The 14719-nt window shown below is 45.3% G+C and overlaps 1 protein-coding gene across 1 annotated transcript; it reads right to left on the bottom strand.

Annotated features, from left to right (window-relative positions):
• LOC121968005 lies at positions 1–12768 on the bottom strand. Its single transcript, XM_042518531.1, has 7 exons — positions 12291–12768; positions 12055–12206; positions 11738–11878; positions 11541–11598; positions 1615–1698; positions 942–1515; positions 1–750 (listed from the first exon to the last, which is right to left on the bottom strand). Exons 1-7 carry the CDS (start codon positions 12716–12718, stop codon positions 142–144), a joined length of 2046 nt encoding a protein of 681 aa, XP_042374465.1. The 5' UTR covers positions 12719–12768; the 3' UTR covers positions 1–141.
• Between the last annotated feature and the right edge of the window lie 1951 nt (positions 12769–14719).

Here is a 14719-nt window from a genome sequence, read left to right as displayed (position 1 = left end):
CTCAATAATTTTATCCGACGGAGAAAATAACTTCAAATGATTACAATTCACCATTGCAAATCAAATCCACACGAGGAAAAATAAAGCAATTCTTATAATGAATTGCCACGAAATCCAAGTTTTAGACACACAAATCATGAATTATATATCAAGCTGATATTTAATAAGAAAAAACATAGAATTACTTGTAGAAACGTTTAAGGGTATCCAATGACCTGGAGATTCCCGTGACGGAGAAGGGCAAGGCGAAGAGGAAGGGAACCAGTAGGAGCTCGAGCAGCAGCGTCGCCAAGTCGGTGGGGGACTTCCTGTTCCCCCATAGATTTGCAGGTATATGTTGCAAGCGAAGGCAACGATGAAGGCGGCCACGGAAATGATCAGCAAGAAGCACGCCACCAGGTAGTGCCGCGGCAACTTCCGCCGGAAGTCCTGATTCATGAACGTCGTAATGGCCAGCATAAGGAACATGACCAGCGAGGTCGCGGCGCAGGAGAAGCCCACCACGTACACGTGGGAGAAGATCTTAAAGGCCAGTTGGTTGCTGTCCCGGTTGTGCTCGCTGGGGATGTAGAAGCTGGAGGACAACACCACCGCTGCCAACAGCGGGGAGCACGTCCGGCCAATATCTTTCAGTTGTTTCCTGCATTCCTCCAGCATATCCTCGTGCTCGTCGTCGAACACCTCCTGGGCGGTCTTCCCCTTTTTGTTTCGGTAGTTCGACAGCCCTTCAGGAACGATACGGTTCATCGTCTGTACGTAGAAACACCGCCGCCGGTGATTACAGCTATTATTTTTGACGTTAATTTAGCACACTATTCATAAAATATTAATTTCGTCCATTATTTTTTACGTTGATTTGATGATGATGAATTTTGAAGTTAATTTAATTATCGATCGAGTGCTAGATTTGAAGATTTTACTAATTTATAAGTACTTGCTACCTGGAACCATTCGAGTTCATCTTGCAGGCACAGGGGGCCTGCTAATTCCTTCTTGCGGTTCTGGGAATTGTAGGAAGCTGCGATATGGAGAACGGTGTTGTCGGTGAGGGGCTCCAGAGCGGTGAACAACCACGGCGGCAGCAGCTTGTTAGCTTTGATGGTCTCCACGACTAGCTTCCGGCGATGCTTGACGGCTGCCTGGATCACGTTGCTGCCATCGTAATCGACGAAGGTGGCTGACCATGGGGACAGTTTGAGGATTTCGATCACGAATTCGTCGATGCCGAGCCTGATGCCTGTGATCAACGGAGACAGCTCCCATCTTTTATTACCGTCCGCGTCCACCGACCCGTGCGACTGGGAGCTCTCCGCCTGCTTTTGCTCCTGCTCTTTCAGCTCCTGCTCTTCCAGCTCCCGCGTAAACTTAGCCATCAATTCACCATGCTCAGCAGTATTGCTCGAGATGCTTCTTTGAGCTTTGGTTCCCCCGAAGTAGAATGATGAGTCGTCGACGTCGCTCGGGACTAAGAGTTTGAGGAGCATTATTTTCATTTCGTAGTCTTCCACATCTCCCCTGTCGATCAATATATATATATATATATATTAAGGATTCGGCAACGAATAAACATTATTAATTATTTTTTAAAAACATTTTCTCGGAAACGAAACTCACGTAGATTGTTTTGGACTTGGATGATGCAACACTTTCTCTCTTCCAAAAACAGTAGAAGTTCTTTGTTGTGACGCCGTCCAACAGCTGTCATCGAACAAGTTAATTTTATTTTAGATGTTAAATACTCAATGACATCAAAAAGGTCAAAAGTAAAATTCAGACCGATGTTAAATTTGTCATATCGTTAGTCATACTAGAAATATATACCCTAAAAGACTTAATTGGTCTCTGGTAAAATGTAAAATTTATCTCGAAATTGGACATTTTGATATTTAATGTCCTAGTCCATTTGACTCAAATTTCATTGGTGGTCCTACAACCTCAAGACAACCATCTATTTCACAAGCATATCCTAAAGTCCTCTCATCTGTGCCTACTTGTAGTAAAACCCTAGAGTTTTCATCTACTGATTGGTATATTGACACTGGAGCAACTCATCATGTCACATCATATTATAATATCCTTACAGACGTAATATCATATTATGACTCAGATACGGTTCAAGTAAGCGATGGTTCAGGTTTGTAAATTGTTCATCTTGGAAACACATATGTTCATTTATCTAATCGAACTTTTCACATGCGCAATGTCTTTCATGTTCCATCTATCACTAAAAATTTACTTTCTACACGTTAGTTTTGTCTTGATAACAATGTCATTTGGGTTTATAAGAGAAAGATATCTCCATTGGTATAATACCTTTTGGGTAGAGCCTAAGAGCAAAACCATGAGGGCTTAGGTCCAAAGTGGATAATATCATGCCATTGTGGAGATATCTAAATTATTTTCGATCCTACAATTGGTATCAGAGTCCAAACTGCCAGAATGACTAACCGCCAATTGTGCACAAGATCCATGGTCCAATCGAACCATGTGGGTGGAATATTGACCTCGAACGAAGAAGTAGAGGCTCCCGTGTCCGGATCAAGAGAACCAGACATTAGACAGGAGGTCCTAGTAGGTCGGATGGACCGAGGCGCAGGAAGTCCTAGTTGCGGCTAGGCAAAGAAGTCCTAGTAGGTCGAGTGGACCGAAGGGGCAGGAAGTCTTAGTTGCGGCTAGGCAAGGAAGTCCTAGTAGGTCGGGTGGACCGAGGGGCAGGAAGTCCTAGTGGGTCGAGGATCGGACGTTAGGGAGCTTGTGGTCCTTTGTTTGAGGGGGGATTGTTGGGGTTGTAAGGTTGCAAACATAGTCCCATATTGAAAACACATGGGAAAGATCATGAGTTTATAAGAAAAAGATATCTCCATTGGTATGAGGCCTTTTAGGTAGAGCCCAAGAGCAAAACCATGAGAGCTTAGGCCCAAAGTGGGCAATATCATGCCATTGTGGAGATATCTAAATTCTTTTCGATCCTACATTGTTCATCGAGTTTCTTGTCCTCACACTCCAGAACAAAATGGCTCTGCTGAGAGAAAACATAGACATATAGTTGAAACTGCCTTAGCTCTTCTTTATCATACATCGGTTCCACGTAAATTTTGGGATGAAGCTGTTAGCACTACAGTATATCTCATAAATCAACTTCCTACTCCATTACTCAATCATAAGTGTCATTTTGAAAAACTTTATAATCAAACCCCTTGATCCTGTCCGAGAGTCAAGGCGATGGATGTTGGGGGGCATAACGCTCCCGTTGCCAGTGCGTGGACATCGAATCAAAGGGCCGGACTTGCAACCACAACAAGGTCAGTGCCGATCCAGGGAAGGGGTCCCCGGCGATGACCCTCTGACGCTCAAGGCAGCCTCTGGTGAAGTAAGAAGAAACAGGAACAATAGTGAAACAGTGGCGCAACAGTAACGATAGCTAAAGCATACCCCCGCTGATGCTTGGACCCCTCCTTTATATATGACTCCGGAAGCGCGTGTGCACGTTTCCCAAGGTGAGCGTACTTCCCAAAGCCTTCCCTGAAAAGACATATCAGTAAAGTGCCTCTGACACCATACCTTAAAGGACCGAGCATATCTCTAAAGTGACAGTGGAAGCTTCCATCATACAATCCTCTGTCTGACCATGCCGCTTGTCCACGGCACGAACTCCTAGGGCAATATCCAAAGATCTCCTGCTTTTGTCCTGTAGTTGGCCAAGCGGAAGAGCTGCTCGGCGGGAAACCCATTGTCAGGCCGGCCAAGCAGGTGGGCGCTCGGGCAGAAGTCTATTGCCTCAATCGTGGTCATGGCCGAACGGGGAGCCGCTCGGCCAGAGGCTCGCTGTCTGTATGCTCGGGTAATGTTTCAGATTGTTGATTGGCCGAGCGGGGAAGCCGCTCGGCACAAGTGTGTCGCCCGGCTGAGCGGGATAGCCGCTCGGCTTATACATATTTTCCCTTGAGTGTCTGTTGTTTGGTGCTTCGTATCGAAGGCAGCTAGCAAATCGAAGCCACCTTCCCAGTTAGGCATGCCTCTCCCAACTGGTCGATGCCATGTACGCATTGACCTCGTTGACTTTGACTTCTTTGACCTCCATCATGGTCGCTCGGTGGGGCCCCCATTACCACCGCATCACCCCTGATTACACTTTCCTTCAAATTTTTGGTTGCGCATGTTATCCATGGTTACGCCCCTATTCTAAACACAAACTTGACTCTCGTTCACTACAATGTGTTTTTCTTGGTTATAGCAATTTGCACCATGGTTATTGTTGCTTACATATACCAACAGGACGAATTTATATTTCACGACATGTTACTTTTGATGAGTCTCTATTCCCTTTTTCGATAGCTTTTACTATCTCTCCTCCAGATACAAGTGACATCTTCTTGATGTCACCTAATATTGTCTGAAGTGATGGCATCCTAGGTCCTGCTCCGGAACTCTATAATAACTCTCCTATACCATCAGAATCACCTCAGGTTCCTGCTCCAATCTTGGAAGCCTCGCCGGTCGAAGATAATATGCTCTCTAGTTCTGGATCCTCGGATAATGCAAGTCCGTCATCTACATCACCATGTCAGCCTACTTCCTCGTCGCCATCAACAAGTGATTCAGATGATAATGCTCCTCGTTGCATGCTTCCCATTAGTGACATTTATGAGCATTGTCCACCAAATGCAACTCGATATCCCCTTCCACGAGTTCTAATGGTCTCTTCAAAATCTATTGAACCAACTTATTTTACACAAGAAAGCAAGGATCCAAACTGGCATAGTGCAATGACTACAGAATTTGATGCACTTCTTCGAAATGGAACATAGAGTCTAGTTCCACGCACTCCTTCAATGAATGTTGCGGGCTCTAAATGGGTATTCCGTCTTAAGCATCAAGCTGATGGTTCTCTTGAATGACACAAAGCTCTACTTGTAGCTAAAGGATTTAGTCAAGCTGAATGGTTCCGTCTCAAGGATTTTCTAGATCAAATACTGACTCATCTCTATTTCACAAATATAATGATGGATCTATGATATTTTTTCTTATTTATGTGGACGACATTCTGATAACCGACACTGATCACAAGGGTATCACAACTTTATTAAATCTTCTCAATCAAGAATTTTCTACTCGAGATTTGGGTATTACTCGTTTTTTTCTTGGATTGAGCTTATTCCACATGAGGATGACTATCTTCTCTCTCAGAGCAAATATATTACTGGACTTTTTCAAAGAGACAAAATGGATGGAGCACGTCTGGTCTCTACATCAATTGCTATAAACAACTCTCCAACTTCATCCTCTCCTGCTATGTCTGATCCATAGATTTATCGAAATATTGTTGGAGCCTTACAATATGTCACTATCACACATCTTGATATTACTTTTACGGTAAATCGTGTTTGTTAATTCATGCATGCTCTAATTGAACAAAATTGGGATAATGTAAAAAAGAATACTTCGATATCTCAAAGGTACTATTCTACATGGTCTTTTTTTATATCGCCAATCGTCTCGAGATTTACATGCATATAGTGATGTGGATTGGGCAAGTTCTCCTGAAGATAGACGCTCTACTAGTGGATATGCAATATTTCTTGGACGAAATCTTATCTCATGGAATTCGAAAAAACAACCTACAGTATCTCGTTCAAGCACCGAGGCAGAATATAAAGCTGTAGCAAATACAACGTCAGAAATTATTTTGCTTCAATCACTTCTCTTTTAACTTCATCTTGCATCAAATATTGTACCAAAAATTTGGTGTGACAATATTGGAGCAACATATCTCACAGCAAATCCAATCTTTCATGCTCGTACAAAATATGTGGAAATTGATTTTCATTTTGTTCGTGAACGTGTGGCAACTCAGCAATTATCCGTCTCTTATATTTCGGTTGAAGATCAAATCGATGATATCTTTACTAAACCATTATCCAGACAACGTTTCAACAAGTTAGCAAGCAAACTCAACATCAAAAATCTCCTGTTAAGTTTGTCGGGGGTAAAAGAGATAAAATAGAATTATCATAATTGACCGGATCAAATCACCAAATCAAATCAAATTAGTATTTGGATTATTCTAATAATTCTGTTATAATTATTAGAATAATTCTCAGAATTATTCTTAGAATAATTCTCAGAATTATTCTTAGAATAATTCTCAGAATTATTCTTAGAATAATTCTATTATTTATTAATTAGTCAATTGACCAAGTACTTTTTGAACATTATATATTGTATTGTCTTTAGGGCAAATATCAATCAACAATAGATTTTATTGCTCTCTCCCTATTCTTCTCATTATAGTCCAGACCTACACCCTCGCTGTCAGCTTCGTCGGAACCCCCTCTCCTGCCGCCGTTCCTAAGCACAGATTCGGCTACTGCTGTCGTAGGCCCTACTGTGGCCAATCTGATGGCGTTCCACTTTCGTTGTGTTCCGGCTTTCGCGCTGATTTGTGTGTGTTATGTCCCGACCATCGCACCGATTTGATTTACGTGTCATGTTCCGTCTTGCGTGTCGATGTCCTCTCTCAGCCTGCGTGTCGATGTCCTATCTCGGCCTGCGTACCGATGTCATATCCCAATCTATATGTCGCTGCTAGGTTCTAGCCTGCATGTTGTCTTACGGATCCAGGTCGCGCTCTACTAGGTGCTGTCAGATCTAGCTCCTCATCCGTCTTGCATTCGTTAACTCTTTCGGGTCATGACAATTCGAGCAGCATCCCGACCAGCTCATCGATCCACCAGAGGGCGCCCCCTAGGCCAGGGTGTGTTCTTCATTCTTATTCTATACGCATTTCATTATTATACGTCTTAGCATGTTTCTTATATATTCATCGGATCTGCCTCGAGCATCGGGGTACCAGAGACTGGGACGACTCGATCGCTGGCTGTAGGTAGCATTGACCAGAGGACTTCTGATAACTTGGTTAACATAGAAGTCATCTCAGCATACCCCCCCCCCCTCTGGGATATCATGATTCGGTCAATATTCCCTTCACTTCACCCGATGGCCCCTCTGACTCAGATTCCGGGCAGGACCACCAATTTCCTCTATTTCTATGCATATGTCCCTGAAAAAAAGCAACCACTAATAAAGTATATATATATATAAGAGGAGGGGCAGGGTGGTCTTTTCACTGTATAGGGTTTTAAGGAGGAAGTGGGAACACTGTTTAGGGGGAGCTCCGTTGGTTTCGGCCCGCCGCCAGGAGACTTTACGAAGGAGGCTCCATCGCAGTCCGCTCTTAGCCAGCGTCGATGGCCGCTCTTCTCCTTTCCTTTTCCTCGATGCCAACGCCACTCTGTCATTGCCTCTCTCTTCACGCCGCTGTCGTCGCCACCTTCTCTCTCATCGTCGGTGAACCATCTCCTCTCTCTTTCTCTCGCTTCCTCTCTTCTCATGGCCAGCACTGCCTTCCGTCCTCTCACCGGCCGACATCGCCAGGGGACTGGGCTGCCTCCTCTCCTTCTCCTCCTATCGCCACAGCCACCTCGAGCAGGGGGAGGGGAAAGCTCTTTTCTTCCTCGCGCTGCCGCCTTAGGGGCATTCGACGGGACTCGTCGCTCGCTGGACCACCCGCGCCGCACGCACGTCACACACCTGTCGCCAACCACGCACAGTAGCCCCTTCGCCGGCAGTCTCCACTTGTCGCAAACTCCTTGGCCGGCAGTCACCACACGCCGGCAGTACATGTGTCGTCAGTCCCCGCACCGATCTCGTACCTATTTCAGCTTTGTGTTGTAGTTGTATTTAGACCTTCATACCGTTGTTACTATCCGGCGCTCAACCTGTCATTATCTCGGTCTCCGGGGTCGTTCTGGCATCCTGGCCTACGCGCCAATATTATATCCCGACCTGCGTGTCGATATATTGTCCCGACTTGCGTGCCGACATAGCATCTGATTTCTTGCTACTGTGTTCGGCTCCTCGTCGTCAGATCCAACTCTCCAACCTGATCAGAGTCATCAGTTCTTCCAGGTCACGATAACTCGACCAGCCCCCCCCCCGCGGGGCCAGGGTATGTCCCTGTACTCATCTTGTATTTATTTAGTTGTTCTACAATTATTCGACTGCTTATATGTTCGTGGGACCCGCCTCGAGCATCGGGGTACCAGAGACCGGGGCAACCCTGTCGTTGACTGCAGGTAGCGTTACCGAAGGTCTTCCGATGACTTAGTCAACACAAGAGACAGCTCACCATCCGGGTCATGGAGATGCGGTCATCATTCTAAGCATATCACACTGGCAGTTCCGTCTTCTCAGATTCCTGACAGGAACATAATTGGCATCGTCTGTGGGAACTTCGCCTAATCTGGAACGTGAAGATGGACGACGCTGGAAAATTCTACCATACTCATGACTTTAGTGGGTTTCGACGAGCGTACCATATTCTCCTCACTCCACGGATATTCGAGAGTCGAGGAATTGAGTCAGATCCTCTGCTGGACGGCAGATCAGTTTTTCCGTTATATTTTTTCTTTCGATCATAGCATTTGCCATAGTTCTCCAGTCGAACACTCTCGTGTCGATTGGTCAAGTTTGTCTTATATTAGAGTCACAGGCTCGTGTCGAAGACTCCCGTGCCGAGCGGCGGAGCTTGTCATATATTAGAGCCACAGGTTCGATGTCGAAAACTCCTGTGTCGATCGACCGGGTTTACATTATATTAGAGCCATAGGCTCGATGTCGAAGACTCCCGTGCCAATCGACTAGATTTACATTATATTAGAGCCACAGGCTCGGTATCAAAGACTCCCGTGTCGATCGACCGGATTTACATTATATTAGAGCCACAGGCTCGATGTTGAAGACTCCAGTGCCAATCGGCCGGGTTTACATTATATTAGAGTCATAGGCTCGGTGTCGAAGACTCCTGTGCCAATTGACCCGGTTTATATTATATTAGAGCCACAGGCTCGAAGTCAGAGACTCCCGAGCCGATCGGCCGGGTTTGAGTTATATTAGAGCCACAAGCTTTAGAAGTCGAGTGACAACTATAAACTCATGTGAAGACCGTCGAGCGGAGACGTTAAACCCAGGTCTCCACCAACCGTCGAGCGCCGACGTTAAACTTGTTGGAACCCCAAGGTGTTTTGATGTGATCAAACAAGCTAAGTTAGGTCCTGCGTTTGTTTAACCCTTGTGTCTAAGTGTGCAGAAGCTTAGGAACACAGGAAGTCGAGCGGAAGACGCGGCTAGCGAGAAGGACGGTACGGGGAGAGAGCCGACGGGCTCGGTGCGTCCGAGGGACGAGGTGTCCGCGGAAGAGTACACCGGTGGACGAGAAGAGCGTGCGCGGCGCTCGAGGGATGAGAAACCGGGAAGGAAGGCTGCTCGAGGAGAAGGCCGGAACATGGGTTCGGGTGAGCCCTATTCCGGAAGGCCGAGATCACCCAAGCTAGTGGAGTCGGAGCGAACAGACCCGGACCAAGACGAGCCGAACTGAGACGAGTTGAACCGGAGTCGAAAAGTCAACTTATGTTGACCTTAGGGCTCCGGGCGCCCGGAATCGACTTTTCAACAGGATCGAGTTTTGACTCGATCCAACCGTTGGGGGATAAAATTTATCCCCCCCAGGGCGCCCGGAACCCTTCCAGGCGCCCGGACCAAGACTATAAATATAGCCTTGGTCCAGAAGCTTAAATAGAACGAACTACTTGTAATCCAGTGCTTTCATTTGTTATTTCTTTCTGTGCTTTCAACGCTGTAAGAGGCTACTCCGCCCAGAGGAGAATCAATTAGTGCACCTTCTTTGCCTTGGATTAGCAATCCTCTTATTGCAAACCAAGTAATTCCTCTGTGTCTACTTTCTGTTTTAATTAGTCTCTGCCTTTTTAATTACAAGTTCTTTTAAGTTAGTTGAATATCCGAGAAGGGTTGTTGGTTTTATTTTGTAGGGCAATTCACCCCTCCCCTCTTGCCGGCCTCCAAAGGGACCTACAAAACTTAGGTCTCCACCAACCGTCGAGTGGCGACGTTAAACCCAGGTCTCCACCAACGGTCGAGCGACGACATTAAACCCAAGTGTTCTTCAAATCGTCAAGCGGCGACGTTAAACTCAGGTCTCCACCATCGGATCTCATATCTTCCCCATTCAGGGTCGAGTGATCGTCACATATCGGATCTCCTATCTCCCCCGTTCGGGGTCGAGCGGTCTTCACTTATCACATACCAGTCTTATTGGATATTCTATCTCCCCCGTTCGGGGTCGAGCGGCCTTCACTAGTCACAGACCAGTCTTATTGGATATTCTCTCTCCCCCATTCGAGGTCGAGCGGTCTTTACTAGTCGCGGACCAACATATTAGATATTCTATCTCCCCCGTTCGGGGTCGAGCGGTCTTCATTGGTCGCGGACCAACATATCAGATATTCTATCTCCCCCGTTCGAGGTCAAGCGGTCTTCACTGGTCTCGGACCAGCATATCATATTTCCTTATCTCCCCCATTCGGGGTTTCAAGTGATCTTCACTGGTCTTGGACCAGCTCATCGAATCTCATATCTCCCCCGTTCGAGGTCAAGCGGTCTTCACCTTCACTGGTAACGGACTAGCTCATCGGATCTCATATCTCCCCCGTTCGGGATCGAGCGGTCTTCACCTTCACTGATCACAAACCAGCTCATCGGATCTCATATCTCCCCCGTTCGAGGACGAGCGGTCTTCACTAGTCTCGGACTAGTATACCATATTTCTTTATCTCCCCCGTTCGGGGTTGAGTGATCTTCACTGGTCTCGGACCAGCTCATCGGATCTCATATCTCCCCCATTCGAGGTCGAGAGGTCTTCAGTGGTCACGGAACATATCAGAGCAGCTTATCTCCCCCATTCGGGGTCGATCTATCTCCAATGGTCGCGAACAAGAGTATCTCCACTGGTTTCGGGTTAGAATATCTCATAGGCTTTGCGCCCGCACAACTCACGACTTTTTCTCATAGGCTGTGCTCATCTTGTATTTATTTAGTTGTTCTACAATTATTCGGCTGCTTGTATATTCGTGGGACCTGTCTCGAGCATCGGAGTACTAGAGACCGAGGCAACCCGGTCGCTGGCTACAGGTAGCGTTGACCGGAGGTCTTCCGATGACTTGGTCAATACAAGAGACAGCTCACCATCCGGCTCAATAAGATGCGGTCAACATTCTAGGCACATCACACCAGCAGTTCCGTCTTCTCAGATTCTCGACAGGAACAATATATATAGTTTATTTTTTTTTTACTCTAGAGTTAAGAATTTTGCAAAATATAGTGTTAAATTTAACAAAATTTAAAACTTAAAAATGCTAGATGTTCACGGGGTATAATATTATGTATTTAGGATATTTAGAATCTCATATTTAAAGAATTTTTAATTTAAAAAAAAAATAAAATAATTTTTTTTAAAATGGATTAAGAAAAAAAATCGAGACGCCTAATCAATTCCAGATGCCTAGACTAAGTTGGCACAGACCGTTTTGCAGCAAACAGTCCACAAGGTTAATGTATATAAATTTATTGACATAACCGGAGCTTAAAAAAAATAAACAAAACAAAAAAGTAAAAGTAATTCATACCCTACGATGCCAGTTTCTTCATCTGGTTTCCTTTGCTTCTTCTTTTTCGAAGATCGATCTGAAACACACAGATGAATGTAACTCAACTAATCAATGTATATATAACCAAGCATTCATCCCTTGCTAGCTAATTAATTATATAACATGCTATCCCAACTAATACACAACACCAATTTTCAGGGCTAAATGGGCTTTACCTTTACAAAGAAGAGAATTCAAAATTCCAGTTTCAGGCGTTTTTTCGAATAAGTCCACCATTAAGTGCAACGGGGTGGCCCCATAAGCATTTCGTGTCGGTATCGACTCTGGAAATTGCTTTGCGATGACCCAAGCGTCCTCTGCGCGTAAATGACTTGGCCATTTTAATTAATAATAGCAATTCGTCAAATAGATAATTAAGATAGATAAAGGAGCGAGCAGTTGTTTAAGAATAATTAAATAATAAACTCGATCGTGTAATTCTTTATTACAAAAGTGAAACATATAAAATTAAAGCTAATATGGAGAGTACTACTTGTCTTCTTGCGCATGATGGCGTAGTGCAAGATGTTGGAGCCGTCATTGGTGCGAACCTTGGCCATTTCCTTGCCTACCGCCTGGATCATGATGTTGAACACGTCTAGGTGGCCGTGCAGCACCGCCTTGTGCAGCGGGGTCTCCCCTTTCCTATCGATTGCCGAACCAGACAGCTAAGTGAGTAGTAGTATCTGGTTAGCCTATCGACTCGATCGATCGTTAATTAACACGCACCTGTTTATCATGCCCGCGAGCCCTTTGTTCTTCTCTAACAAGGCCTTCGCCACCTCTCCGCGGCCCATCTCGGCCGCGATGTGCAGAGGGGTGTCTCCGTCTTTGTTCTGGTGGTCCAAGGCTTCCGGAAGGTAGATGATGGCGATGGCCAGGGGGTTCTCCTGATTCTTCTCCCTGGCGATCACCTCGTGGAGCACCGAGTCGTTCATCAGGTTCAACGGCGCCTTGTTGGAACGCGCTTCCTGACACACCCTCTTCGCAAGATCATCATAAAACGCCCTCGTCGAAAGATCATCATTAAACGGTGGGGTTTCATCAATGAGTTCCACCACTTTTGTGTACTTGTCCTTATCGAAGTTATGAGTTCGATCCTCCTCCTCCTTCTTCTCTTTCTCCGGCAACTTCGGCTGCGGCACTTCCATGGCCATAGATGTATAGGAAATTCCTTATATCCTGCGATATGTTTCACTTCAACAATCGATGTCTGTGTATGTATATATATATATACACGAGTCATGCGCGCGATCGAGCAGGTTAATTAAAGCGTAAAGCCATGCATGCATGCACAGAGAATAAATTAAATTAATCGCAGGCACGCATTCTCTTTATCTGATCTGATCTGATCTCTTCCGTCGCCGAAGTGCTTCTTGTCACAAAAAAGCTTCGTTTAACTTTCAACTTTTTTCTTTTTCTTTTTCTTTTGTTTTTTCATTTTTTTTAAGGTCAAGTTTCCCTTAATTTTCATAATTTAGTGATTTTCATCAACTTCCTCTCTATCATTTTTCATATTTTATTAAATTTAAACATCACTTTTTATTCATCTTACCATTTTCATTATCTTTTATTTTTTTATTATTTTTCTCTCTTAGTTATTTTTTTCTCTCTTTCTATATAGTATCTATTTTTCATTACTCAATTCATACCCTTTATTTTTTTTCTCTTCTAAATTAAATATTTTTTTAATATTTAAGAAACTACTATTTATGATTTTTTTTAATTAAAATATAAAATTTAAGATAAATTTTATATTTACGGTGGATTCTCTTGGTCATCAAATTTCCGTAACCTTGCTAATTTAGAGTACCGCAGGCTCTTCGTCACAGCTTTGCTTCTTGTCGGGGGTTGCATTAAGTTCTGCCAGACAAAAAAAAACAAAGAAAATAAAGGGCATTGTTTAACTTTCAACTTGTCGGCTAGTATTATTATTTACCATACGGATTTAAATTTTATATTAATAATGGTTACTTATTGTTTTAATATTTTTAGAATTTTATTATTGTCTCAATTATCTAAATATACTTGTTCCTATCCGGAATCTGAGTTAAATGAATTATCGGATGAGATGGATAAAATGTTGATTGAATCACGATGTCACGAAGGGGGGGGGAGGTATACCGAGATGTCTTCTATGTTGACCAAGTCGTCAGAAGTCTTCTGGTCAACGCTACCTACCGCCAACGACCGGGTCACCCCGGTCTTTGGTACCCTGATGCTCGAGACAGATCCAACGAATATATAAGTAACAGACTAAGATGTATAATGATGAAATAAATACAGAGTTAATACGGAGAACGTGTCCTGGCCCAGAGGGGCGCCCTCGGGTGGATGGGTGAGCTAGTCGAGACGCTGCTCGAGTTGTCGTGACCCGGAAGAGCAGATGACTCCGAGTAGGATGAATAGTTGGATCTGATGGCTCCTAGTCAAGTATAACCTAGATCCGGCTAGAATACGACACGCAGATCGGGACCTAACAGCGACATGCAGGCCGGGATATGATATCGGCACGCAAGCCGGAATATGACTCTGGCACGCAGGCCGAGATAGGACACTAGCACACAGATCGGGATAGGACATCGGCGCGCATGCCGAAATAAGATCTCGGCACACAGGCCAGGACACGACACACGGACGGGATCAGTACATAGGTTGGAACACAATGCACAAGTCAGATCGACCCGAAGGTCGGAATACAATAACAGCACGAAGGTCGGGAACAACAACGGCTCACAAGCTGGAGACAGTCTAAATGAAAGGGACCAAGCGGAATGCTGGATCGTCGTCAGACATATATGACCAGATGGATTGGAGGGGCATGCGCTAACAAGGACGGTCCGGAGGACATCGTCAGCCGCCGGAGACGGTGTCGCCCCGCTGTGGATGGTGTCGACCGGCTATGAATGGCGTCGACCAGTTGTGAGCGGTGTCAGCCACGGCCGGTAGGATCGGTCGGCAGCGTCGCGACACGAGAGAAGCGGTATGGGCTGTCGGCGGGTGTGTGAGAGAGAGGCAGCGCTAGAAAGGGGAGAGCAGCGGGGCAATGCTGGTCGACGAAGCATCGTTTGCTGTGGATGCGATGAAGGCGGCGTCGAGGGTTGTGCAGTGGCTCCGAGGTTGTTGGCTGACGGAGGCAGCGGTGTCACGGCAAGGGA

Source organism: Zingiber officinale, chromosome 3B (genome assembly GCF_018446385.1).
Source record: "Zingiber officinale cultivar Zhangliang chromosome 3B, Zo_v1.1, whole genome shotgun sequence".
NCBI lineage: Eukaryota > Viridiplantae > Streptophyta > Magnoliopsida > Zingiberales > Zingiberaceae > Zingiber > Zingiber officinale.
The sequence above is the reverse complement of the archived record's forward strand: the minus strand, read 5'-3'. Positions and strand labels throughout refer to the sequence as shown.

Bases quoted from the DNA above. Each gene is read 5' to 3' on its own strand.
- LOC121968005 (XM_042518531.1), bottom strand. From the start codon at position 12,718: ATGGCCATGGAAGTGCCGCAGCCGAAGTTGCCGGAGAAAGAGAAGAAG. The intron at 12,207-12,290 runs GTGCGTGTTAAT...GGCAATCGATAG, and splicing joins CTCGCGGGCATGATAAACAG to GAAAGGGGAGACCCCGCTGC. The intron at 751-941 runs GTAGCAAGTACT...TTCTACGTACAG, and splicing joins ATGAACTCGAATGGTTCCAG to ACGATGAACCGTATCGTTCC.